Genomic DNA, 26,756 nt, shown 5'->3' on the forward strand with positions numbered 1-26,756 from the left:
ATGGCATTTCCAGTAACAGCGACTTTACATCGCCATTTCGAAAAAGTGAGAGCCAAATGCCACGATTCTGATTAAGCAATAAATATTTAGATGTCAGAATTTTATTTCCCCATTGTTGCCTCTGCTCTTCGCCCTCTTCCTTCCACATTCTGTCCTCTCACCTCAGGAACATTTTTCTTTCGGGCCTCTCCTCGGGCTGTCGTGATCCTGCACCTCTGTGCAGCTTCTCTGCACCCATTAACGGCCGGCGCGTATTGTGTTTCTCCTTCTCCCGCAGAAGCATTTTTGTCTTTAATCATCGTGAAAGTAAGAGCAGAGTCATGTGCACGGAGCCTCACAATGAGGTGCCGAAGCACTTCATGAGTAGGAAACTTCACACAAACACAGGAAGCTCAGTGTTTCTCACCGAGGGGCAGGAGTCCGAGCTGTGGAGCTGCAGGACCGATGGGCTGCTCAGATTAATGGCAGCCAGAGAACCTGCAGGTCCTGCTTTTTATTGTTGCCCAGACTGTCTGCAGAAAGCCATCACACCACAAATCACTGTTCTTAAGAGCTAAATATTAAATGTAGAACATGCATTTTCAATTAAAGTTCTGCACTGAAAATGTAATGTTTTTAGGAGAACATCTTGAATAAATATTTTTTATGCATATTTTTAGGGGCAATTTTATTTTATTTAAAAAAAAATAAAATTCCACATTATGTCTGTGTATGTCATCACATAAGTCAATAAATAAGACAATGAGAGTCTTTGCGATCCGGTTCAATATCTGTAACCAGTTTGAGTCGCAAGACACACACAGATTTTAAATAAATGGTTCTGATTTGTGCTATTGTAACACACATACTACAACTGTGAGATTTTCTAACAGCTAAATGCTCTTTCAGGAAGCAAGACATGTAGTGCAGCAGGGACCTCTAGTGGCATTGGCTGCATGTTTTTAGCAGAGCAAATATGCAAATGTTTGACTTTAAAATGTATAAGACTAATTTGTGCAGTTGTGGGGCTGAATGGTTGAACGTCGCCTTGCAGCAAGAAGGTTCTGGGTTTGAATCCTGGCCCGGGGTTTTTCCGCATGGAGTTTGCATGTCCTCCCTGTGCATGCATTGGTTCTCTCCTAGATGTACGTACGGTTGTGTCTGTTTTACAGAGGTCTTAACAATGTGTCACCTGGCTGGGACAGATTGTCCTTCCTTACAATGTTGCTTCAGCACAATCAAGTTTGTGCAGATTTGTTAATGGACACGTTTCCCAACAAGCATTTCTATCAAGTTGAGATCTGGACTTCAACTAAATCATAGCATCATGCTGAATATTTTTCAGCACCTCTGGTTTCACATTGTGTTTGGTTCTGTTGACGACCCAGTTTGACCAAACCTCTGCCATCCAACACACGGAATCACATTTGACTCTAGATTGCTTTGGTATGCAGAGGAGTTCATGGTCAACTCAATGGCTACAAATAATGAATGTCCTTCAGCTGTAACATGAGCCCAAATTATTACCTGTTTGCTGCCATGTTTGATAGTTTACGAAGGCGTTTGTCCTGAATTGCTCTTTGTTTTTCACCAAATGTGTCACTGAACATGTGGTACATTTAGATCAAACTTTCTAAATAAACAAATATGCTACACTGTTCTTATTAGCAGGTTTCTAATTTTTGCACATGCTAATTTTTGGAATCATTCAGTCCTCAAATATCCAACCATTCATCTGTTATGTAAACATGCTTATGCTTGCAGGGTCGTTGGCGCCAAACTCCAACATTCACCTCAAACATTAGTGCGACAAATCTAGGGCTATTGTTCTAAGGGTCTGAAAACACAAAAATATAGAGAAATGACCCTGTAATTTTGGTCAATTAGTTAGACAAAAAAACTTAATTTCAATGTGACAAATGAAAGATGAAGAAAATTAACAAAAATGTTACACTTTTTAATATAAAAATGTAGACTTTTAAATATAGCTAACATAATAAGGTAAAACAAAATCTGTAGATTTGAACCTTTTGTCTTTCAAAGAGGTGTGGAGGTATATATTATATATATGAAAAACCTTCAAATTAAATCCCATGCTTTTCCAAGACTGCATGAATCCTCAAATGAGGAAAATAAAACATGACAATAAAATATGGTAAAATTAGGAGGCTTGCCATATTTTTTTAAAAGCATAACACAAGATTTTTCAGGGACTAACAAAGCTTTTTCTAAGACATTAGACATAGACGTGTTTAGTAACTTTAAGATATCAGGTTACATATCATTAGATTAGATTTTTAGTCAGACCTAAATTTTAAGATCAGGCAAGCCAACAAACCTAAATAAAACTTATGAACATCTATTCTGGCTTATGATTTGGGTGCCGATAAGTGGCCCTCTTTTCTGGTCACCCCAAACAAAACTTTCTGGAAGCACCCCTGCTCATCCATTAACGTTTTCTCCACACCTCTTTGTAAATAATATCACTAGATGGCATATTAAAGCGAATTACTGCCAGTGGAAAAAAAAAAAAAACTGCATACACAAAGCATGTCAAGCAGACAGATGGCGCAGTTACTCCAGAGATGCTGACTCTCACGGTTCAGAAAACGATCTATTTTCTAAAAACAAACTAAGCCAGACCCCATTCTGCCAGCGCCCATTGGTCACAGTGCAAACATCTGTACCTTGTGGGTATTAAGCAAGCAGAAGGTATATTTAATCAAGCCTGAGTGGGGAAAAAAAAAAAAAGAAAGTTTGATCACCTTTGTGATTAAGATTTACTGTTTTGTAGTTAAATTGTTAATGAGGCAGGAAAATCTATCTATCTTATCTATGCTTGGAAATATTCTGATAAAGTTTATGTAATTTTGGTATGCTCTGTCAGAGAACAGAGAAGCTTCAGCAGTAAGGAAAAGCTAAAAAAAAAAAAAAAAAAAGAAAGAAAGAAAAAAAAAACTGGACTTCCTCAAAGCTCATTGGTCCAGATTTTCCCTGTGCTGCCACAATACTGCACACACGTGACCTCCCTGTTTTCACCCAGTTAAACGCGTGTACTTAAAAGACTGGCTCCTCCATTCACCAACACAAACACGATCAGAACAATATCCATGTCCACAAGGTAAGATCGACACTCTGATCGCTGGGAGCGGACCATGGCGGCTGCCACGAGCAGCAACACATCCACAGCCACGCTTCAGCAGATAAAGCACCCCAGCATTGAGCATACACGGAAACGCATAGACCCCAGGAGGAGGCAAGCAGCGCTGTCCTTTCTCAGCAACATTTCTTTAGACGGCCGACCCGTGCAAGACGATGCAGACGATCAGAACCTGGAGGATAACTCGCTGGAAGCACGGACTAGACAGAGCCTGGTTTCTCTGGAGCGCTTCGGGGCGCACGGCGCTGCTGGCACCGCCGAGGCTGCAGCTGCCTCTGCGGCTGCCGCTGCAGCGACCACGGCCACCCAGGCGCTGGCTTTAGCGACCCAGGCTCGGCTCGCCAGCTGGGGCAGCTGTGGGACGGGTTCCGCCGCTGCCCCGGCGACTGCAGACACGGAGGGCGACGCTTTTTTGCCCTCCACGTTCAACTCGCCTTTCTCCGCGGTCCCAGTAGCAACCAGAGGGAGGCTGCAGACTTACACTCAGGGAATCCTTCCTGCCGCCTACTCCAGGCAGTTCTCCCCGAGCTTCAGCCTGGAGGGCGGACAGATGGAGCAGCAGAGGTCAAGGTAAATGTAAATAGTGGCTTTTCTTCACAGGGTGGTGTGTGGAGACATTCCCTGCAACACGCCTGCAACATTTTTTTTTGTTTTTGTTAGCTTAATACTTAATATTCTGCATTCTCACATCTCCAGTGTTTGTAATAATCTTAAGCAAAGCAACTGGTGTTTCTAACTTCTTAAGTGTCTTTGCATGAATGCATTGTCCCATTGCATGTTTTCCAAGAGTGGCTCAAGGTTGCATGGGTCCAAATTTAACACAGTGATCCAGTTGAAATCACCATCTACCATAGCATCACTGTTGCATGTTTTTGACATTACATTTCTCTCAATTCAGTTCAGGTCACTCGTGCAAGTTTTTCTATAACACATTTTTCTTAATTTTGTTTTTTGTAAATTTCCTTCTTGCTGGACAACTGAAGTCATCTTATGTAATATTCTCATTTACCATTCTATGGTGTGTTGCAAAATGCACTGCAACCTGTCTGATAATATTTCAGTGAAAAGTTTCTTGATCATTTTTACTAAATGATGTTTCCAACCTGTAATCCTCACATGTAAAAAGGCACAAGCGTACCCAAGGTTGCATGGGCCCAAAGCAGAATTTTATTTTCCAGAGGTCCCGCTTAGACAATCGCTCGGTCTGCCATGATGTCACCATCACATCTGCCTGATAGTAAAAAAAACACAATTTATTTGCAAAATTTTCAAAACTTTTATCAAAACAAATATTTTTATGTGTTGGAGCAAAAAAAAAAAAAAAAAAAGGTAAAAACACAGTCATCGAACATTTAAGTGACACAGTAGATATAAAAATTATGACGGGTCCAGTGGTGGCCACTGAAGGACTGACTGCAGCTGCAGTCCAAGCCTGTGAATCTTCCCCAAACTATTGAATGTACTTTGCTTCACAATCACGTCCAGGTTGTGATTATCCATGTTGCTTTTGAACTTTTTGTACCACACTTTTTCCTTCCATTTAACTTTCCAATTCTTGAATAAAGCACTCAGGGGACAGTCAACTTCTTTAGCAATAAACTCTTGTGGTTTAATATTCAGGTGGTAGGTGTTTGTGATTATCTGGACAGTTGTCGCATCAGCTGTCATTTCTATGACTGTCTACACCAAAGCATGCAATTTCTCTAATAATCTATTATGAATTAATCTTAGTATATAATGAAAATATTACTTAACTTCCATGCTCGTAAACAGACACGTTCTGGTGACGTGTGGTTTCATTCACAAACCTGATGTCTGCCTTCTGTCACAAACTGAAAACACAGAAAACTCATAACAAAGAGACATCAAGTACCTTTGGGGTTAAGATAAGTAGTAAAAAAATAAATGTTTCATGGGATTACATTTAAAGTTGGCTCTTTTGTAACCAAATCACAATTATCCGTCTTCTGACGGATAATTTGAAACCGTAACAAACCCAAGGAATTTTCAGCGATTCTTGTTTCATTTCCTGCTTTTCCACATGAATGAACGAGACCGCTCTGACCCGTTTCCGTGAAGATTTGGTAACACACTACTTGGCTTGGACACAACAAAGCGCAGCAGGACGAGAGTTCAGCTGCACTCCATGCAGGTGCTGTCATGGCCATGACTCGCCAAACTTCATTGGCTCCACGGGGAATCAGCTGGTTTCAGTTTTATTTTGTTTGCTTTTGCTTTCTGTGCATATTTTTTTTTATTTTTTTTTCCAGTGTGATTTTCTTTTTATGGAACTGACTTTTACAGCTTAGCACACACTTGCATTTTGCTCTGTGTGACGTAAACATCCTGTAACTCTACACCCTTGTCCGACTCCACGTGTAGCAGGGGCTAGCCGTTTCACGCGCCTCTTATTTGCCCCCTTTTGTCTACTTCATGTTTGTGTTGGAGCGTCGAGGACAGATTGAGGGAGGGTCTCGGCTGACCACAGAAGCAAGACAGATGTCAGTCCTCTAATGATTCTCAACCTGCTTTCATCTCCTTTCTCCTCAGTTTTTTTCCACTCAGAGCCCCTCTGGCCAAACCCCCACCCCACCCATCTGGCTAAATACTCTTCACCCTCTAGTGTCTCTGCCACACTTCTTCAGGAAGCTCTGGTTCATGGTGAAACACTAAGTAAACTGTTATTTCCCCTTCTTGGCTGAGTGGAAGTTACACAAACTATCAGGCTGTAGTCCGAGGTGAAAATATGCTTAAAACTCTAAATACCTAAACGTTCTGCAGTTGTTCTAACTCAGAAAATGCTGAGAATGAGGAAGCAAACACTGATGGAATAAATCGCTGTCAAAAGATGACTTTGAAATATGGTTTTTCAGCTTGCAGTCTTTACATTTTCATAATTTTTTGTGCAGAGAACAGTGGAGGACGGATGCTGCCAAAGTCTAGTGCTACTTTTTTTGCCATCATTTTTGCTTTTATGCATCTTTAGTGGCTTGTGCAAATGGTAAGGTGGGGAAGACTCTCTTTCAGATTTTGATGTGGGCTGAGATTCTCGCCAAAGTACCACACTGCATGAATCTATTTTTACAAATCAGTGCAAGAAGCTGGAATTAAACCCATTTATATTGTCTGGACACTATCTTCCTTTATGCATAATGAATATATGCAATCAAGTAAGATGAATGATGATGTAGAAATAAATTCACACCATGTGAAATAATAATGTGAGAAGATGTAGGGAGAAAATGTAATTTGTGCACATTCTAGAAAAGCTTACAGTTAAATTATTAATACTACATGGTGCAATAATAACTACACAAATATATTTAAATATTGGTCCTCTAAAACCTCTGCCCTATATCTTATAGATGTCCACCTGGTGCGTCATAGACAGGCTTCTGTTTTCACTGACAGCTAATGTTGCAGAGTCAATGTAATCAGGTGTCCAGTGATATAACTAAAACACACAGGACACACATGATGTCAGGAAAAAAGTTGCATTCAATAAGGTTGTTGAATGTCTCCATCCATTCATCCTCCCATTCCCACTTGTTGTAGCAGGGGGGCTGCCTATCTTCTGATGTACATCTGATCACCAGACAATTATAGGGCAACGAAGCACACACACGCACACACATTAGCACATTGAGGAGCAGCATGTACATGAGTGTGATTGGTGGTGCTAAGATCTTCCTCCTGGCATGATTGGTTGTTTCTTACCTGGTGTGGTGCATTTCTTTATACGGCTTTTCTTTCACAGATCATGTGTCTTGTGGTGTACTATCACAATGTAGTGACAGTTTTAACAAATATATTAAAAATCTATTTTTCTAAACATTGCATACTGCAGATTTAAGTAGTTTCAGTTGTTCTGAAACATCAACAGTGGATTGTAAACCAGACTGAAGCTCTATCAAAGAATACACAATTTACGCTTATTGCAGTTGCATTTACCTTTGAACTTTGTAGTGTCCATATCATTTTTTTTAAAGTGTAATCACCTTGACAAAATTGCCGGTAATACTTTTATAGATAGGTAAAAGACAACTGGTAAGCTTTTACAAGGACTACAGTATTCATGAATTTGAAATTTAAATATCTATTGAAACAAAGATTAAGAAAACAAATTAAAACCAAATGCCTTACCAGAAATCTCAGGACTGATAGTTGTCCATGTAGCCTATAAAACATTTCCCCGTGTCCATTATGACCCCTAAACCTTGCAGAAGAATAACTTTTATTTTGGCTGAAACTAAATTTATGCATATTTTAAAGAAAAAAAATCAAGTAGAATTTTAAGAGACAAGTTATCCTTAATGGAGACCTGCATTTTGCCAACCCTACAACTCTCACCCCGCAACAACCTCAGTTGCTCCATTAATAAATTCAGTATGCAGACAGTTGCTAAACTCTTGACTGCGTCCTGCTTTTGAAGGACATTCGCAAAAAAAGGAATTCTAATGCCAAGAAATGAGTAACCTGCTGTGGGAGTTCGACCGCTTTCTACGGGTGCGTGAACAGACGAGCGCTCTCCACACAGTGCCGGGTTTGTTTTTGCCCGGGCAGCTGGTGGAAACATGACGAGAGGTCCCTGACTGGGAGAGGCAGGATGCCCAGGCTTTCTGAGAAGCAGCCTGGCTCTGTATTTTCTGCTCTCCGCTTCCTCTCTCTGAGGAATTAAGAGACACACTCTCCCTTCAGAGATTTTGGCCTTGAGTCCTGCTCCCATTCAGGAAGTCGCAGAGGCTCAGATGTGTCTCCAGAATAGATTCACCTAGAGGCCAGGGGCTTCTTCAAACCCTCAGAATCTAATGTGGAATTATGATGATTAACTTTAGGTTCTTTGCACTCTTCAGTATATATTCATCATAAATCAGTGCGCCGAGAGCCGAGCTTTAAATATAGCACCCCATTCCCCCATCTGGTGCTGTATGCTGGAGGTGTAGAACAATTATCGCTATTTGTCTTTTCCTCCTGCATCACAGTCAGACAAAAGCTTCTCACATCCTGTTTTAATTTTGTTCACACCAAACGGCAGTAATCCAGAAACTTGTACTTTCAGTGATTTAACAAGCTGGCTGGAAACAAGGGAGTATGAGCCAACATAATAGTCCGCTCATGTTTAGTGTGATTAGGTCACATACCTTTGGTTATGAGGTCGATTGTTGCGTGGTGAGGTCATGGTTGGCATAATCACAGAGTTGTATAAGAAGGCTTTATCTTCCTTCAGAGAGTCTTGCAATGTCTGGGCTGTGAAACATATGGTCAGAAAGTCCCCAAGGAGATGAATATGAGACGGTGTAACAAGGTCCAGCATGTGTTTAACTATAAACTTTTTTTCTTTTTTTTGAATGTGAGAATGTGTGAATTATTGTAGTTTTATTTTTGCTTTATCGCCAACTCATTCCTCAGTCTGTCCTTTTAAACCATTTAGCTTTTACAATATTATTCTTATTAAATAAATGTATGCTTTAACTTTATACGTTTTTTTAACATTCTTAAAAATAATGTTCTCAAAAAAATAATTTCAGATCATTCTGAGTCACTGTTCACTTTCAAAATTAACTATTTCTTCATAACTTTATGCAGAAGCACAATTTGTACTTTAAACGGATCAAAAACAATTACTGAGTGATTAAATTTTTTAACATATTTTACTATTTTATAAAATCAGTTTCATTTTTCCATCACATGCAACTTTTTCCTGCCACTCTACTGTTTAGCTGAGTTCCAACATTCCGCACATTTTGCAAACAAGTTCTTATTGTCGCCAGACCATCAACAACACATCAATAATTTATTCAGCAAAATGTAGGAAAAAAATTCCCCTTTCACATGGTGTGAATTTCAAATAAAACTCTTAAGTGATTTGAAGTACATGCCTCAGAACCAAGAAATCCCCTCCACTTCTCCACAGAACTTCATGTAGGTTTTTTAAGATGGATAATTGCTGATTTGTTATTTTCATAAACATTAATGCCTAGATGTCTTTTGTGGCTGTAACTGTGTCAAAATAGTAAGAGCCATTTTTGTGGTCCTACTCACAAAAATTATCTGTTGTTTCAAATATTCCCAGATATCAAGATTTTTTTGTTGTTTTTTTTTTAATTCCCATCAACATTTTAAAATTTTACTTTGAAGGGTTTTTATTTAGTGGTTAAATTAATAATAAAAAAATCTGATAACATTCTTTTCAAATGCAAATTGACACATAATAGTCCTTTTTCAGTCTAAAGATTATGTTTGTTGATGTACATTGTCCTCTATTTAAAAACACTAAAAAATAATTTTAAAGCAAATACATTTTGCTTCCATTATTTTTAAATGATGGTCCTAGTAAAGCTAGAACCATTATTCATGTCATGCTCTTTTTTTTGTTGCTTTTTTTATTTGAGTACATCATTTATCTCAAAGCATTCACACATTGTCACTGCATTCGTTTTTTTTTTTTTCTTCTCCCCACATATTCACTTGCTATGCTTACCAATTAGAAACTAACAGTTTCAGTTGTGGATGTTATAAGACCCTACAATGAACTTTCCTTATCGTCTTTTGTGCCCAATTATTTTTTAAGTTGCCTCATGTATCCCATTTGTTCCGGTCCTTTCGAGGATCAGATTATTTTATTTTTTTTGTCCTCTCATCAGATAATCAAACCCCTTCTTCCCCCTTGGCAGGGCCTTCTATGTGTGAATAAATCCAGACCTTAACATTTACTTTTACTCTGTTGCAAAATGGAAGACTGTGTCCTGTGGCAAGCTGCCAACAGGTCGTACGTGTGAAACCTTCTAATCTCCACTTCCAGCCCTCTGTTGTTTTATAACTCAACGCTCACCACTGAGCAGGATTGGAAATCCCTCTTATGCACATTTTATTACAAGATAATTTCATTGCATTCACAGCAGAATTGATGTAATGCTGCATGAATTGAGGTCATGCATGGACAAAATTACCTTGGGCAACAATAACGAGGACTGTTTGAAAGAGACCGGAGGCTACAAGCCATTTTTTGAAGCGCCGTACTCAAACCAGTTAATGTCTAACTGAAGGGCTAGACACTGATTGTTCTGACCCTTACTCTTAGACCCTTGTGTTGAGAATGAATGAGTGGTCATGCTGTTGTTTTTGTCTCCACGACTTCTGCTGGCCAAGAAAACATCTTTTGCATTAAGAACACCAGCTGTTCATCCACAGTGGTTGGATCAGAGTTCAAATATGAAAGCTGGAGTTGCGACAAAGCAAACAGGAAACATCACGGTCGGCTCGCTAGAGAATAGCTTTTCAAAGTTTTCTATTTACAGAGATTTGAGTTGGAAGTGGACAAAATGTCTCACAGAAGAGACCATTTGTTGTAACCATTTCCTATCAAGATTGGTTTTTGTCACCTAAGATGAGACATTTGCAGAGTCCCCAGTCCAATATTACTTTAAAATGAATACAATATATGCCATGTGTACATGCGCAAAGTCTGCATATTTAAAATTCTTTAAAATGACTATTTCAACTAAAGTAACTTGCACACCAACTAGCTTTACAATTAAGTTTATCTACATAATACTGAATTTCAAAGCAATTTACATGAGGAACAGAGTGAATTAATTTCTGATTACACAGAAATATACAATAAATCAGATTTATATAACGACAGTGCAAACGTACAGACAGATAGAAATCCAATGTGGTGTTCCAATCTGATTTAATGTAATATTAAAGTCTACTTTAGTTGGTCAAAAGTCACCCAGTAACAAAGCTGATAAAGCATATTGTAACCTGTAATTGATCTACAAGAGTCTTTTGCAGATATTCAACATTATTGTTTAAAAACCAACCAGTGTCATGTTAGCTTGATGGTAAACTTTTAAATGGGAAATTCACCTATCTCTCCTTACCTCTGTGATACTGAGAGCAACAAACCTGTTAGACAAACGGGAACAAAATTAGCTTTTTGTGCATGCAACAGATATTGCAAAATGTTCTTAGAAGAAACATTTGCTTAATCACACATTGATTTAAGCAAACCCACACGTGCTTAATCCTGAGGCTGCAGGAATCCAAAGATAAAAGTTAAAACACCAAAGCAACAAACTGTGTAGCAATTGAGAAAATGTCACTGTTTAGTTATAAATGCATCGCAAAATATCAAGCTAAGGATAATTTGAAATGGCTCCAGTGGCTTTTTGGAAGATTAGGCAATTCCATAATTAAAGTGATTCAGTGAAAGAAAGCATGCCCCTTGAGGAAAGCTGCAGCCATGGATCCTTACTTTGCTTGTCCGTGTCTGAGAGGAGGATGATTAAAGACTGGCCATAAATCACATGATCATTCTCCTTCAACCCTGGGTCAGAGGTCAGGCCAGGTCCTCTTCTATTATGACGCATAAGCAGAGCCCCAGTGGACGTCTCTTCAGTTCTGTTGTTCTAACCGAAGTCAGAAGAAAAATGTAGCATTTCAGTTCTTTAGATCATTAATGGGTTAACTTTTCACCGTTTAAATTTTGGGGGAGGGGGGGTTGTAAAACTTTTGAGTCTGACTAAAACGTTAGACAGCATTGTTTCTGTGACGCTAATCGTGCAATTATAACCTAATTTTGGAACTGCTTTGGGATACTTAGCTTTCACATGTGGGTTTTATTTTCTGAAACTGGCAGCTGATCACATACTAAAAGCGTTGCGGCAGCAGAATTTAGTCAAGCAGCTAAAGTGTGAAATAAAGGCCATCTGTGACCAAATGTGTTAAACAAAAGGCTCGTGGAGCCAGCTCGTTATCCTCTTAGTATTTCCCAGGATCAGAGCTGCTATGTGCTCTTTATGAGACTGAGGAGATCACTGACCACAAAAGCATGCAGTGCTGATGGAACAGATGGCAGACATGATAGTCTGGGTATTAATCCGCAGTCATTATTTATCTTTTATCCATTTATGTGAGAGCGTTTAGTCACATTCTAAACTATGACTTTTTAATAAAGATCTCTTTCTACCAACATGGCAAACAATTAAAGGCAATTAGCCTGGTTATAGCTCTACCTGAAACTGACCATGACTTCAGGAATATTGACTTTGTTTTGTTTGTAGTTTAATTTTCACAATATTTCTAAATGTAACTTTTATCAAAACATCCATTTTGCTGTCATTTCATATTTTACGATCATTTGGTAATAATAGGCTTGTCGCTCTGTGATGCTGAAACTTGATCCTTTAGATTCTGTCAACAAAAATGCTTCTGCTCCTAAAGAGTGATGGAATGTGATGTTGGGGAAAACAAGAAGGCGGAAGAACATTTGATTATCATAATTAATATTGTGTTGTGTTTTTAAACACTCATTTATTTTATTTATAAAGTGGAGCCTTAGTTGAACACAAAGCCACCTTCACATGTCAATATGCATCTATTAGTGCCAAGTGTTATGTCCAATCATGTTCAATATATTAGAAAATTATTAGAAAATTTATTAATCAGCGACTCATTTCTCTTTGTTCTTTTTAAGAGTTGGCTTTAATCTTTTAATTAGATTCTTTGGAGCATATTCTAATTTATGGCCAGTCTTTAATCATCCTCCTCTATTAAATGTATGTTTTGAAATGTCCCCGTGTTTTGGTTTTTGTTGGAAAAATGAAAATAAATGTAAAGACTTATATCTGAGTTTTGAGATGCATGATTTATAATATGTAATTATTTGGTTATGTTATGTTAACAACATAACTTTAATAAATAAATATTTGAAGATTTTGACAGTTTTTCGTCTTTGATACCGGGGCAGAGATGGGTCCCAGATTATGAGTTGAAAATCTAGCTACCAAAAAATAAAAGTATTATTTCTAGCTCAACCAGGATTTCTTGAAAAGGTTGCTTCTGGCCGACCACTGATGTTTTTTTTTGAATGTTTTTGTTTCTTAATGAGTTAGCTCCTTAGTGCTTCTTTAGCTTCTAAAACATTTTATGGTGCATTCAACATTGTTTGACCTTCAGTTAAGTTTCTTTGCCTTGTCAGTTGTGTCATATTTGTCATTTTGCTGGAGCTATTCCACAAAATCAAATTTGTTCTGTGTTAATATGATGGGGGGGAATTTAATTCACATCCTCTTAAGTTTAAGGTATTTCTGCCTGTTTTCACAGGAGGAGACTCGTCTCTCAACGCTCTTCGCTAGAAACTCTAGAAGACATTGAGGAAAATGCTCCTTTACGCAGGTACAAGCAAAAGTCCCCCACATTAACTCGAGAAATGCCTTCCGCTTTTTCCTTTTCCTGTTCGACTGTTATGTTTGTTTTGTATTTTAGATGCCGAACCCTATCGGGTTCACCCCGACCAAAGAGCTTCAAGAAGATCCACTTCATAAAGAACATGCGGCAACACGATATGCACAATGGAAGGTATGAAGTCAAACAGAGGCTTCCTCCAGTCAATGCAGAGTTCTCACTTAATGATGGCAGGCTGCCCCAGTCAATGAAGTGCAGCTTGTTTTTTTCTTTTTTTACTTTTTTCTCACAATACAGGCCCAGTCCATTCACAGCATGGTGCTCTGACTCTTGAACAAACAAAACAGGAAATCCCATCCGGTCGTTCATTTATGTAATCCAATGAACTTTTTTTTTTTTTTTTTTTTTTATCTTTACTTGATCACTGTTGAGTGTTCTTTTAAATCACACAATGTGTCTCACTGCTGAATGCCGAATCACATATTAGTATCACAGTTCTCATAAGCATGTTTGCAGCACAGAAATCCTTCACGTCAAACACATTCTGCTGATCTTCAAGCGACCGAGTGATACTATTTCAGAGACTTTCAATATTTTATTGCTGGTCAGATAGTCTCATGAAGATTTGAGATCTGGTTGAATGCTGGTTTTTCATCCAAATAGTTTATGTTTTATTTTAGAGCATTGTTGAACACTTGGCTTATACGAAGGGAGCAATCTTGTCCACAGCTTGTTAGAAAATATGGTGACTTTGATTGTATTTTTAAAGATGAACTCATTCTTGCCCTCTTATGCTTAGTGTTAATTAATGTGCCAAAGAAGTTGGCAACTTGGTACTGGTGTTGTTTACGGACTGGATTTTATTTGACAGACTGACCTTATGTCCATGAGAAGAAATTCTTGAAGTAAGCATTTCACATGTTTTTAAACATTTTGGTCAGCATTTAATGGGAATAATAAGTCATTGGAAAAATGCATCATGTTTCTTTCTAATTACTGACTTGCCACATAAAGTCTTTAAGCAACAATTTTGCTTCTCTGAAGATGTTTTCTTTTTTTCTTCATTTATTTTTGTTACAGTCCTCATGTCTGACAATTTTCAGGGAAATGCTGTTTGTTTAAACCGTCTATTGTAGTTAAAAAGCATTTTCTCCCATTTACAGGTTTTTGTTTTTACTTTTTTTTTCTCACTTATACGTTTCAGCTTTTAATACCAGAAGAAGATAACTTGAGTCCAATTCAGGTTGGCCTAATGTGGAAAACAAATTATCCCCGAACCTAATAACTGGTTGGCAGTGCCACCAATGTTTCTGTTTCACCAAAGGGCCAAAAGTTTATGTCATAAACTTTGAAAAATATTATTTATAAAGTGCACTTGAAGCAAGTCTTTTATCAGGGGGAACTGGCAGAACACTGCAGACCAAACACCAGTGACAAGGTACAAAAAGATTAATTTACTGAGCGACTCTGTGCAAGTCATTTAGAAATGTCCCGATTTGAACACCGTTTCAGTTCCAGGGATTGGATTGAGATGCACTAGAACCAATAGGCATCAAATTCTTCACAACAACGCTTAAAGATACCCATTGTATAAAATACATTTTGGAATAGATTCCAGAATAATGGCACATCATGCTGTTAAAAGCCTAGTGTTGGGGGTAGGAATAGTGTTATTTTTTCCAAAATAGCATCATCTTTGCTTTTGAGTCTCTAGCATTTTCAGGTATAGCCATAAAACATCTAGGTTAAAATGTCTTTGACATTTTCTGTATTGCATACACTCAGCAGTAGCTAACTTTTTCATTTTATGTACCATTTGTTCTTAAATTATGTTTCAAGCAACTTAATAACAGCATTTCTCTGACTATGTCAGGTACAGTATGGGGACTTGCTTTCAACAAACCATTTTTTTTTTTTTTTGCATCTGGCTCTTTGGGTCTGAAGATTTGATGATTACTGTAAAACAGTAAAGTATTCGGTATTATTTCTCATTAGAAGTTAAATATTGAGAACTAGTGGTGATGCAAAGCTTTTGCACACGTCGCATACCAAAGTTTGGCAACGAAGGTTTCCAATCTTCTCTTTACTCTGAAGTTTTACCTGCCATCTCTCTCCAACTTCAACCTGTGAATCTTCACCAGATAGATGCTCATTAGCTTGTTCACCATTTTCTTTTTCATAGGATAGTCCTTATCAGTGGCAGAAGATCCTTCTATAGTGTATTTTCTGTCCTGCCCTATCAAGATTGTAGCCAAGCAGGGTATGTATCAGACGGCATGCCGTACTTTTTATGACTCCGCCCACCCTGTGCTCCCTCTTTCTTTTTTTCCCCCCCATACTTCTCCTTTGTCGACACGCTCTCCCTTCACAGCTTGATTTTGGCCGATGCATTTTATTTTTTTTATCATGATGGTGTCATAAATACAAAGTGGGCTGAAAAATGGCTTTAAGAGCTTAATTGTGTGCATACATGTGTAAGTATTAATAGACTCGATTAGCTTTTCTGCTTGTTGCCTCTGTTGCTTTTTGTCATAATTGCTCTGGTGGCTTGTGGGCACTCATCCTTTCCCCCCCACACATTATTTTTGTCCATAACTGGCTTTGCTGTCCATCCTGTTTACCATTCCTGTGGTAATAGCTCCTCTTAGATGTAGTCCTTTTAAGCCTGAAACAATAATACTGCATTATTAGTGGGCTTAATTCTAAGCCATGCTTTTTTGTTTCTTCGCTACCAATTTTACAGATCGCCGCTGCATAGAAGAGCTGATTTCTATCTAACACATTTCTGTTTTTAGAATTCAATATAAAGAGGTTCTACCTGGTTTGCATAGAGATCAGCTGTATTGCAAAACTGGCTCTGACCCCTATCTGGTGACACGGTTTAGAGGAAGCGGAAAGGGAAACAGGGCAGGTAAACAACCGAGAATACAATGCACAGAAAGAAAAGCTCCATGCTGAGGTTTAGCGCAGAGCACAACAGGCTCAGAGTATTTGTGGAATGTCCTAAGCCAACCAGTCAGTGCAAGGTCAAAGGTTAATAAGCCCCCTGTGCTCTGTCAGTGTGCACATTTGGCTGCGTTTTGAGGCACACGGGCAGTTTTCAGTTGGACGTCTGCTGCTTGTTTTGTGCTGAACAGAATTGCATCAGACAACTCGGTTGAAACTGTTGATTGAGATTTAACACCAACCTATCTTCTCTGAGTATTTGCTTTCATGTTGTGGTAAAAATGAACTCCAAAAAGAGCTCTACTGAAGATCAGCATGTCCTCCTCACATTTTGTAATTAAGTTCTTACCATAAATTTGATTATTTTATTCACCCTTTCCGTTTAAGCTTGCATCTGTGTATCATAGAAGAGTCGTATTGAAATCAACGATTTGTGCGCTAAGTTTAGCGGCTTGAAAAGTCTGTTGTACTGACATAATTTCTGCTAGTTTAGAAAAAATCTTTATGCTAACTAGACTTGTACCTTTCTCTCTGCCTGAGTCAAAAAAAATTATATTTTAGCTATTAAACAGTTGAAATTATTGCCTCTTAAAAGCATGTCTTTAAATATAGTTACTTAGTCTTTTGCAGGTAAACTTCTAAAGTTCTGGTTACAAAAATCTACTTGTTCTTGTGGTCAAAAGACAGACGGTGCTAGAAGAACAAGAGCTGTCTCTGGCTTTTTGTTCATGGTAACATGAACTGCCCCTCCCCAACACTTTGCTGCATACTGTTGGTCAGCTGGCTGAAAAAGAGCTTCTAAACTTTTCCTTCTCTTACAGCAACATAACCATTTCAAAATCAACTGTTTACATGAACAGTCAATTAAATTATAGCTAAAATTACAGCCGTAAGACTACTTTGCTATATAATTTTAGCATTGCCTTTCTGCTAGTAGATCATGTTATACATTTTGATTACATTTTTTTAGATCAATGCTATGAAAGGTAGTATTTTAAGTTTTCTATCTAAGGAAGGCCAGACCATTTCACCAAGTCATTGACTTGGCCACAACTCCGTACTGGCAGAGTTTACAACCCCCTGCTTAGATGAGATAGGTTGCTTGTAACGGTCTGCATTTGTGGAAAATGATGGCAGAACAACATACAAAACTGAACTGAACTGAGCGCCTTAGATCAAGAGTCTATCTGTTCTTATAAGAAAATGACGAATAAATAAAGATCAAGTTTTAAGTTTAGCTGAAGGGAGTCAAATATTTATGTTTAACGGGAGTATGAAACCACATATTCTGCATCATGTTTTCATGCTCTGGGTCATTGGGTTATGATGTTGGTTGTGGGCTGTGGTGGAAATATAATCCTATGTAAAAGCCTTAAGCTTGTTCAGATGTTGGCAAAAACGCTCTTACAGGTAAAGTTGAAGAAGCTCAAATCTCCTGTAATTGGGGGCTTGTGACCACTCTATATGTTAGAGTTTCTTTAGATTGTAAAGTGTTTATTGAAATGTCTAACAGCTTGAGATTGTTATTACATTTCTTGTGATTTCGTGACACGATAAGAACTGAAACACTAACAAACAGATTACATAAAGCCTGAGATTCGTGCATGTTGCTGAATAACATTTCCTTCTCATTTATTCATTGTTCATTCTCAGGTTAACACAGGAGAAACTTTTCTGTCTTTGTCCTTTAAATGTTGTTCTTGCTTGTATCCATTAATCTTTTTCCACACTTTTTTTAATTATTTGGTTAAAGCTGCCATGCTGCATTGGGATCTCCTTTCCTGCGACGTGTCAACATTGTGTCTTGCCCTGCTTGTCTGCCTGATAACAGTTTTTATTGCGACTGATTAGATGCCGCGTGTCGCCAAAACACAGGATTTATGTGTGTGCATATGGATACAGAGTTAAACAGAAAGCAAGACTGAACCAGGGACGATAAGGGGTCAGAAAACAAACAGGACAGTGTTAGCACGTCTCTTTGGCTGCCGGAGTGCATTTGTGCTTAACATTAGCAAAAAATTAATTTGGCCGTAGGCATGGGTTGTTTGTTTGCTTTGGATACCAAAAGTAGGAATGATTCATTGCCTAGTTACGAAGCTATTTATTATTAGTTTGTAATCTAACAACTTACTTGGAAATAACAAAAAATATACTTATTGAAAAAAAACTGCAGTTGCTTTTCTATAAATGGTTAATTATTTTAAGCCCAGCAAAAAAAAAAATCTGTTCTATCGGCGTGTGGCCGTAAAACAGGTATTTACAAACATCGGTATGGGTATTGCGTGTTGTGTGCAATCTTTTCACAGAAATATTTAGCTTATTCAGCATGTGTATAGTCTCAACCTGCCCACACGTTGCCCCACTGACACACATTTGGCTCTGCAGCCATCTGTTTTAGGACACACTCCCACATCAGTATGGCATCTCGGGCTTGGGTGAGGCAGCAGCTGACAGAGTTTGGCTCAGTTTTCTCCTCCATCCTGCCTCCCCAGGGCACAATTTATTTAAGAGTGCTCCGAGAAGCTCCTGAAAACACGAGCCGTTAACAGAAACTAGGCCGGCCGATGAGCGCAGATCGATACCGGGTCTGTATGTGTAAAGCGGAACGCGAGTGTGTAAGGAAGATGAGACGGAGCAGGGCTAAAACAGGAGGGAGGGAGCGTGGGGGTTGGACAAAGCTGCAGCACGATTTGTTTGGTTTGAGCTCTAAAACTCTTGTGCTCACTAGGGACATAAGGGCGGAAGGGCGTCAGCGTCACCCGTCAGGAGGCGTAAGTGCCAAGGAAATGGTGATTGGACTGGAGGGAGTGGAGTTGGGAGCAGATGGAAAGGTGAGAAACCAGCAGAGATCTGCGAAGATCAAACTTGTCTTCTTGACTTGGATTAGAAGGTATGCAATATTTTGAAGTATGTGCAAAAGCTTTCATACACCCTACATGTTTTTTTTTTGTGTTTTTTTTTTTTTACATTTTGTCACCTTACAACCATAAACCTTAATAATTTGAGTGGGCTCCTGGGTTATAGACCAACACAAAGTATTTTAAAATTGTGAAGTGGAAGGAAAATGATTCATGGTCTTTAAAAAAATGTTCACTGTAGCTTGCATCTGTATTCAGCCCGCTCCTATTAAAATCTACCTGACAGGACAACACTAGCTGCTCACTCCACAAACATGACCTTCAAGACAAAGCCGCTGTTGAAAGATGGACTTATTGGCAGGAACTGTTTGTTGTCTGGCACAAGCCATATAGAGGACACAACAAACATGTGGAAGAAAGTCCTTTGGTCTGCCTAGACCAGAGTTCAATTTTTTGAGATTCATTCCATAAACTATTTAATTGGGAAACCTAAAACTACTCATCACCACCATGTTTCTCTGTAGCAGTGGTGCCCAAAGTCGGTCATCGAGGGCCGGCATCCTCCATGTTTTAGTTCTCTCCCTGGTTTAGCGCACCTGAATCAAATAAAGGCTTTTTAGAAGGACAAAGAAGAACATTGACATACTGAAAAGGTTGTTATTACCAGCAGGGAGAGAACTAAAACATGCAGGATGTTTTAGTTCTCGAGGACCGACTTTGGGCGCCCCTGCTCTATAGCGTGGCTGCATCACGGTGTGAAACTGCCTTTCCTTCAGAAGGGTAAGGGAAGCTTGTCTGAGTTTTTGGGATGATGAGTGGAGGAACACGTGTCCGAGGCTGTAAAAGACTTGAGACTGAGGCGAAAGTTAAACTTTTAGGAACATTTTGACAGCTGAGGTTTAGATAAAGGACTTCAGAGACACCAGTCCTCAAGGAGCTTGATGCCCTGCAGCCATTAGATCCATCTCAGAATCTCTGGCACCACTTAAAAAAATACATTTAAGACGATTTCCAGTGAATATGGTTGAGTTTGTGCTATTTTACTCAGAAAAATGAGCAGAAATCTTCTTTCTCTAGATGAGCAAAAGCCCAGAGCACTTAGAGCTGTAATTGCTGCTCATGTTAGTTCTTTGAAGTATTGACTCAGGGGAGCTTATCACAAATAATTGAAATACTTCTTCAGATGTATATTTTACTTGGTTAAACAAATATAAATCATGTATCCTTCTCTTTGGTCTATCACAAGCACAACATTTTTAAAAAAGTTATTTCAGTTTGTGGTTGTAAATGAACAAAATGTGGAAAAGTTTAGACGGTATGGCTTGAGGGATGTTTCATATAGATATTTTAAATAAATGAACTAGCTACCCGACATACTGATGTAAAGTCGGGTGTAAATGGGATGAATGCATTTCAGGACAAACTGTAAATAAATCTTTTTGATACTGTATTCTGTTGCATCATATGCGTATGAATGTACATAATATCAAATTTATGTGCTGTATATCAAAAAGCGATGTGCAAAATATCGCTTAAATATTTTTGCATGCCATTTAAGCGATATGCACATTTAAAAACCCACTGGATCGGATTGTGGATCATGAATATCTAGTGTATAAATCATAAAATAATATTTTATCATGCATGACATTTCAGGCACACTGCTGCTAGAAGAAGGTTTGTGGGACTAAAACATCATGCTTAAAGTATCGATATGGGAGCTTGATCTGGTGTGGCTATCCATTTTCATTATTTCTATGTTATGCTGTTTTCTCTACAGCATTGAAAACAAATTTCTCTGGTATAGAAATAGGCCGGGATGTCTGGAGTTTAGCATTCCACCTCAGAAACCTTTTGGTACTTTCTTACTCAGATAAACACTCTTTTTGTTTGCAGACCGTTTCGTACACCCAGTTCCTGTATCCCACCAACGTTCTGGGCGGTCGAAGGAACACCATTGACTCCACCTCGTCCTTCTCTCAGTCTCGGAACGCGAGCCACCGCAGCCTCAGCCTGGGCAGAGCCAACAGCAACCAGAGCAGCTTGGACACAGGCGAGTGAACTTAGGCGCTTCTTAAAGGAAGCCGTTCACACGCAAACTCCGGCTTCAAGCTCACGTTGTTTTTGTTTGTTGGTCCTCGCTGCAGGGAACGACTTCGGAGACTTTCGCGAGTATGACCCCAACCTGCTGGATGACCCGCAGTGGCCCTGTGGAAAGCACAAGAGAGTGCTCATCTTTCCCTCTTACATGGTGAGACGATGCTGCGTCACTACAAGCAGCAGCAACAACAGCCTCCGAGCGGGTTGGGAAGGCTGTTTTCATTCAAAACAAATAGGAAGAGGCTTGTCTCCGCTTCGACACGTAGCCTCAGTATTCCACTGCGGTTATTTTTTGACCTTTTGTGCTCAGCATTCCCCGTCTTCACCAGGAACAATAACACCAGAAAGATTTGTCTGCAGTTTATTCCTAAAAAACAATTTACAGTATTAGCTTTTTTTTTTTTTTTTCTGAATATTTTCAGACAATTTCTAATCATCAAGGTCAGTGATTCTGTTTCCCACCCAATGGAATGCAGTAAATAACAATTTATCTGTGCTATCATTTAGCGGCTTTAAAAACTAGATCATCTGGGGTTTTTTCTCATAAAAAGAGCGGATGTTTTATTGTGGAAAAGGGATTACAGGACTAAACTCCCTCCCATATTTTCCTGCTTTGCATTATTTTTTTCTCTGACTTGCTGAATGAACAACAAGGACTGATATAATTATAATGTTAGTCAAGGCCACTCTCTCTTCCTTCGATAGCAAAAGCCAGCGTCCAACAACAATGGCTATTGTGTTTACTACTGGAATGGAACAAGAGCGTTCTCTGTGTTTCAAGAGCATGGGGTGCTTGGTAGACAGTGGAAAGCATGGTTGTGGTTCTTAATAGACATATGACAAAAAGAAAAAAAGAACAGAAGAGATTGGAGGAGGACTGAATTATGTGTAAAGTAAATGGTTGCTGAAGAATTTCTAGTGGTTTTTCAATTTTAGGCAAATGATTCTCACACAAGTTATAGGATCCCCAAATCCTTATTTGTAAAAAAAATAATAAAATAAAATAAAAAGTACATATTTTCTTTTAACTATGTAATTCTGCATTTAATTGTTTGTCTACAATGAAAATCCCCAATACCTAAGTTTGTGACTAGTGTGACAAAAGATTCTTTTGCACAACAACGTTCATTATATCTAAGATTCAGCAGCTGTTATGCGCTGTTGTTTCATTGACAAGATTTAGGAAAATCCTGGAAATAAAACAAGGTTCTTATCAACAAACAGAAACAGTCAACTGCTCATTGGTTCTCTCACATTACTAAAACATCAATGTCCCAGATTGTCCTTTAAGTGTCCTGGATAAAGCCAGTATCCAGAGAGATTCTTCATCGGTCCTTGAAATCCAACACTCACACGTGAGCATGACGAGTTATCCACAAAGATCGCTGGGTGACACCGTCTCCATTTCTTTTCTTTGGCCTTCCAGACTACGGTCATCGAATACGTCAAGCCCTTTGACCTGAAGAAGGACATGAACGAGACCTTCAAGGAGAAATTCCCCCACATTCGTCTCACTCTAAGCAAGATACGGAGGTAAACCAACCAGAATGTCAAGAATTTAAGTTTTCTTTTCTTTTTGCATTTGAAGTTAAATTGGTATGATGAGCATCGGATGTGTTACTTCTAGTTTATCTTGGTCAGTATTGGCTTTTTTATACCCTTCTCTCCTTCAAACTTGAACTTTTTCACAGCTTGAAAAGAGAGATAAAAAAACTGGCCCAGAATGAATGCGGGTACGAGGAGCCGACTGTGGCCATGGCTTTCGTCTACTTCGAAAAACTCGTTCTTCAAGGCAAGCTGAACAAACAAAACCGCAAACTCTGCGCTGGAGCCTGCGTCCTCCTGGCAGCCAAGATCGGCGGTGATCTTAAGAAGCACGAGGTCAAGCTTCTTATTGATGTAGGTATTCTCGTCCACACAACCAGAAAACAAATGCTTGCAGTTGCAATCATAAAGTCCACTGAGGTGGCTGTTTAGTGCATTCAGTTGCATCACCGGTTGCAGGCTGGTTAATGAGAGAAAGCAAGCTAAAGCAGGAGCTAACATGTACGGGCAGATACAGTTGAGGGTAGAGCAAAAATTACTCACTTTGATTTATTTGGTGAAATAAGTCTAAAGGGGTAAGTGTAAGGATTTTCTTATGTTTGCTCATAGAGCTCAAGCAGAAAAAGAATAGAAACATCATCTGATTTTATAAATTTTAAGAAAAAATACTGACGGATGTATGTCAGCCAAGACGTGCATTTGCGATTTCAATCTAGCTAAGTAGTGCACAAACAGGAAGAATTAAAAGTAGAGGCTTTAAGGATGAGTTTTGCATGTGAACATTTTTTTAATATGAAAGTTCCCGTTGATCTTTATCACATTTTGTCATTTTATGAACTAGATGACTGGTGCTGAACTTCAGTCATCGAGGGCAGGTGTCCTAGAACTGAATCCAATAATTAGGTCATCAGCAGGACTCTGAGTAAACTTGGTGGATTCAGCCACACTTTAAAGTTGCAGGACCAAACCCGTGGGGGGTTTGATTATAAACCAAAACTACACGCCATCACAAAGTAGTACATAATTGTGGAGTTGAATGAATTCATGGCTTTCAAAATTCTTACAAATAACATCTTTACAATACATTTGATTTTTGTTTTTTCTGCTAGTTGACTGAAAAAAAAACTGGATAGAGTATTAATAGAATGTGTTTTACATATCCAGGGTCTGAACTTTTAATGTTGCATTTTTGATTCAATGCATCCTTTTAATGGTTATTGAAACGGTTATTAACAGCTTTCTGGAATTAAAATACAAAAATGAAGCTTGTCTTTGATTTTAGAATTGCCTAATTAGTGCCATGAAGTCCTTGTGTGCATTATAACCTGTGTGAATCCAGCTGTTGTGATAAGTTCTCAGAGGTTTGTAAATTCATGATTCATGATTGTCTTCATGAAGACAAATCGAATCAAATTTTATCCGTATAGCACATTTCAGCAACAAGGTATTTCAGAATGTGTTCAATCATAAAAACACAAAAATACAAAGTTATAGAACACACAGTCAACAATTGAAACATTACATTTCCTGCCATTACACATCATATTTACATTCATTGATTAATGTTTCATTGACTGTGTTTCAAAAGCAACTCTAAACAGGTGGGTTTTTAATCTAGATTTAATCTAAGACAGTAGACAGGCCCATGATAAAATTGGAACGAGCACAGCCGCAAACCTCCCACCTAAACCGACAGACTAGCAAGGACAGCAATAATGAGAGAAGCTGCCATAAAGGCCGAGGTAACGCTGGAAGAGCTACAGAGATCCACAACTTGAGTGTCCTCTCGTGTGAATTCCCTCTGCAGAAACTGGAGGAGCGATTCCGGGTGAACCGCAGAGAGCTGATAGCGTTCGAGTTTCCCGTCTTGGTAGCACTGGAGTTCAACCTGCACCTGCCTGAACACGAGATCATGCCTCACTACAGACGCCTGCTGCAGACCTCTTAGCATTGGTAAACCATCAGGAGGACAGCAGCTGGGTTCTCCTGATCCGCCTGCCCCCCAACCCTCTAGGATTCATCCTTCTCCTCCTTGTGACCACTACAGATGAAGCCCTTCTATTCTCTCATTTCACTATGATTCGCCAAAAAGACTCTCATTTTTATTTTTTGATATTTACTATCACTACATGGAGCTCTTACCGGTTTGTATCTCACCTGCTTTACTTCAAGTACATTTTCTCTTGTTGATTAGGAGAACATTTTTTTTTTGCTTCTTCATAAATCTTGTCTTACCTCTTCAGCTGCATTAAAATATCAAACAAAAGCCTTTTTTTTTTTTTTTTAAAGCTGCTGTTTCTAGCAGGACTGTTATTCCTCGGGAGTGACTCATCTTTTTGCAAGTGTTTGTAATGAAAGTGCACTTTTTGGCATACCACAAGATTTTCTTACCCATCTCGGGAACTAACCCAGAAGAACAATAAGCTAAACATGTGTAATTTAATTGGACCTTTGATCCTGTCAGAACACTTTCTAGCCAGAGAAATCTGCATGGACATTTCTTAGTATTTGTACACGGGCAAAGAAGATGCGGCCTCCTTTCCGTTCAGATCGTTTTCTACCACTTAAATGTTTGCTACGGACTCCCTGAGGCCAGACACGCTTTTATCAGTGTCAGATTTCCTGTGCTCTATGTTAGAGTGTATTGCTGGCACATTTATGGTGCTTTGTTGCGGGAGCTGTTAACGCGTGCTAAAAATGCCATTAACCAGCAGACGGCGCTGGCAGTGGTGTGCTCGGACGTCGAGGTGGGGGGGGAGAAGCGTTATGATGCAAATATATCTTCTCTGCTGAAGTGTCCTTGAACAAGACACCGGGGTTCCTACAGGCAAAAAGAGCCGTTTGTTTTTAGCCCGCTGATGACCTCTGTGAGGAATCCGTTTAAAACGAGGGTCCAGGCAGGGAGCGCGGAAAAGTCGGATCAAACATTTGCTTTAACTTGAATGTGTTGCTTTAAAACGTGCAATTTCTTAATCTTTTTTTTTATCAACTTCAGCTGTGTAACAGTTACTTTTACTGGTCTGTTCTTAATAAGTCTTTAAAATGTCTCGCGCAGATGGTGTTTTAAGGTGTAGTGATCATAAGAGCGATTTTCATCAGAGAAAGATTGATTGTTTTGTTTTTAAGGTAAAAGAGAAATGCTTCTTTCTGTCTGCAAGCCCAAAGATATTGTTGTATGAAGCACTCAGAGTACTCTGTGAGTAAGGACTCATGGGTGACATGCTTAGCCTGTTTATTCTTGTAAATAAAAAAATTAATTCTTTGCTTGTTCAATCCGAACTAGACTCTTTTTTTTTTTGTGCTCATTTCACTGAATAAACTTTATGATTTTTTTTTTTTTTGTCAAGAATTATATGTAATTGAACCAATGAAATGCTGTCAAAATTGCTGACCATCACTGGCAGGTTGTCAAACTATTTTAGAAATTATGGGATATTCCATTAATTTCAATATGGCCCAAGTTGATCACAAAAAGCTGGATGTTTCATGAACTATACCAAAATCATAATGTCCTGAATGAACAGAGTACGGGAAAAGCTGAATGCTTGAAATGGCACAAAGTATGCAGAAATGGATAAGTTGCGAAAAAAGGGGAGGAACAGCATTCACACTAGCTTTCGTCATTAGTCCCCCATATGCATAAATACAATATACACTTTAGTCTACTTACAAACTTTTGTGTGGCAGAAAACTTTCATCTCCCTGAGCGCAATATGCACAAGCTGTGAAGCACAGTAGCAGCACCATCATGCTGCAAGAATGCCTCTCTTCAGTGGGGGCTGAAGATGATCATTATTAGGCAGGAAATGTGACGCCATGCTAAGATGAATCTTGCTGGATCCTGGTGGAAGATCATCTTGCATATTTATATAAACATGATATATATAATGCTTATATACATCATGTTCTTTGCAAACAAAGAACAAGAAACTATTTCAGTCTGTAGATGTGTACAGGTTACAGAGACATGCACCAAA

At 38.8% G+C, this 26,756-nt stretch overlaps 1 protein-coding gene across 2 annotated transcripts; it reads left to right on the plus strand.

The window, feature by feature from the left end:
• Positions 1–2,967: 2,967 nt before the first annotated feature.
• On the plus strand, positions 2,968–26,058 carry cables1 (Cdk5 and Abl enzyme substrate 1). Of its 2 annotated transcripts, XM_081598019.1 has the most exons (10): positions 2,968–3,709; positions 13,250–13,321; positions 13,412–13,504; positions 15,513–15,590; positions 19,005–19,107; positions 21,031–21,187; positions 21,282–21,385; positions 22,661–22,767; positions 22,926–23,133; positions 24,587–26,058. In XM_081598019.1, exons 1-10 carry the CDS (start codon positions 3,135–3,137, stop codon positions 24,725–24,727), a joined length of 1,638 nt encoding a protein of 545 aa, XP_081454145.1. In that variant the 5' UTR covers positions 2,968–3,134; the 3' UTR covers positions 24,728–26,058. The 2 variants fall into 2 exon arrangements, with proteins under 2 accessions (XP_081454145.1, XP_081454146.1); XM_081598020.1 differs by lacking the exon at positions 15,513–15,590.
• The last annotated feature ends 698 nt before the right edge of the window (positions 26,059–26,756 follow it).

Source organism: Poecilia reticulata, chromosome 17 (assembly GCF_904066995.2).
Source record: "Poecilia reticulata chromosome 17, P_reticulata-male-v2, whole genome shotgun sequence".
Classification (NCBI taxonomy): domain Eukaryota; kingdom Metazoa; phylum Chordata; class Actinopteri; order Cyprinodontiformes; family Poeciliidae; genus Poecilia; species Poecilia reticulata.

Excerpts from the sequence above, each read along its gene's own strand:
- cables1 (XM_081598019.1), top strand. The coding sequence starts at position 3,135 with ATGGCGGCTGCCACGAGCAGCAACACATCCACAGCCACGCTTCAGCAG. Across the intron at positions 13,505-15,512 it reads CACGATATGCACAATGGAAG|GATAGTCCTTATCAGTGGCA; the intron begins GTATGAAGTCAA and ends TCTTTTTCATAG. Across the intron at positions 19,108-21,030 it reads AGTTGGGAGCAGATGGAAAG|ACCGTTTCGTACACCCAGTT; the intron begins GTGAGAAACCAG and ends TTTTGTTTGCAG.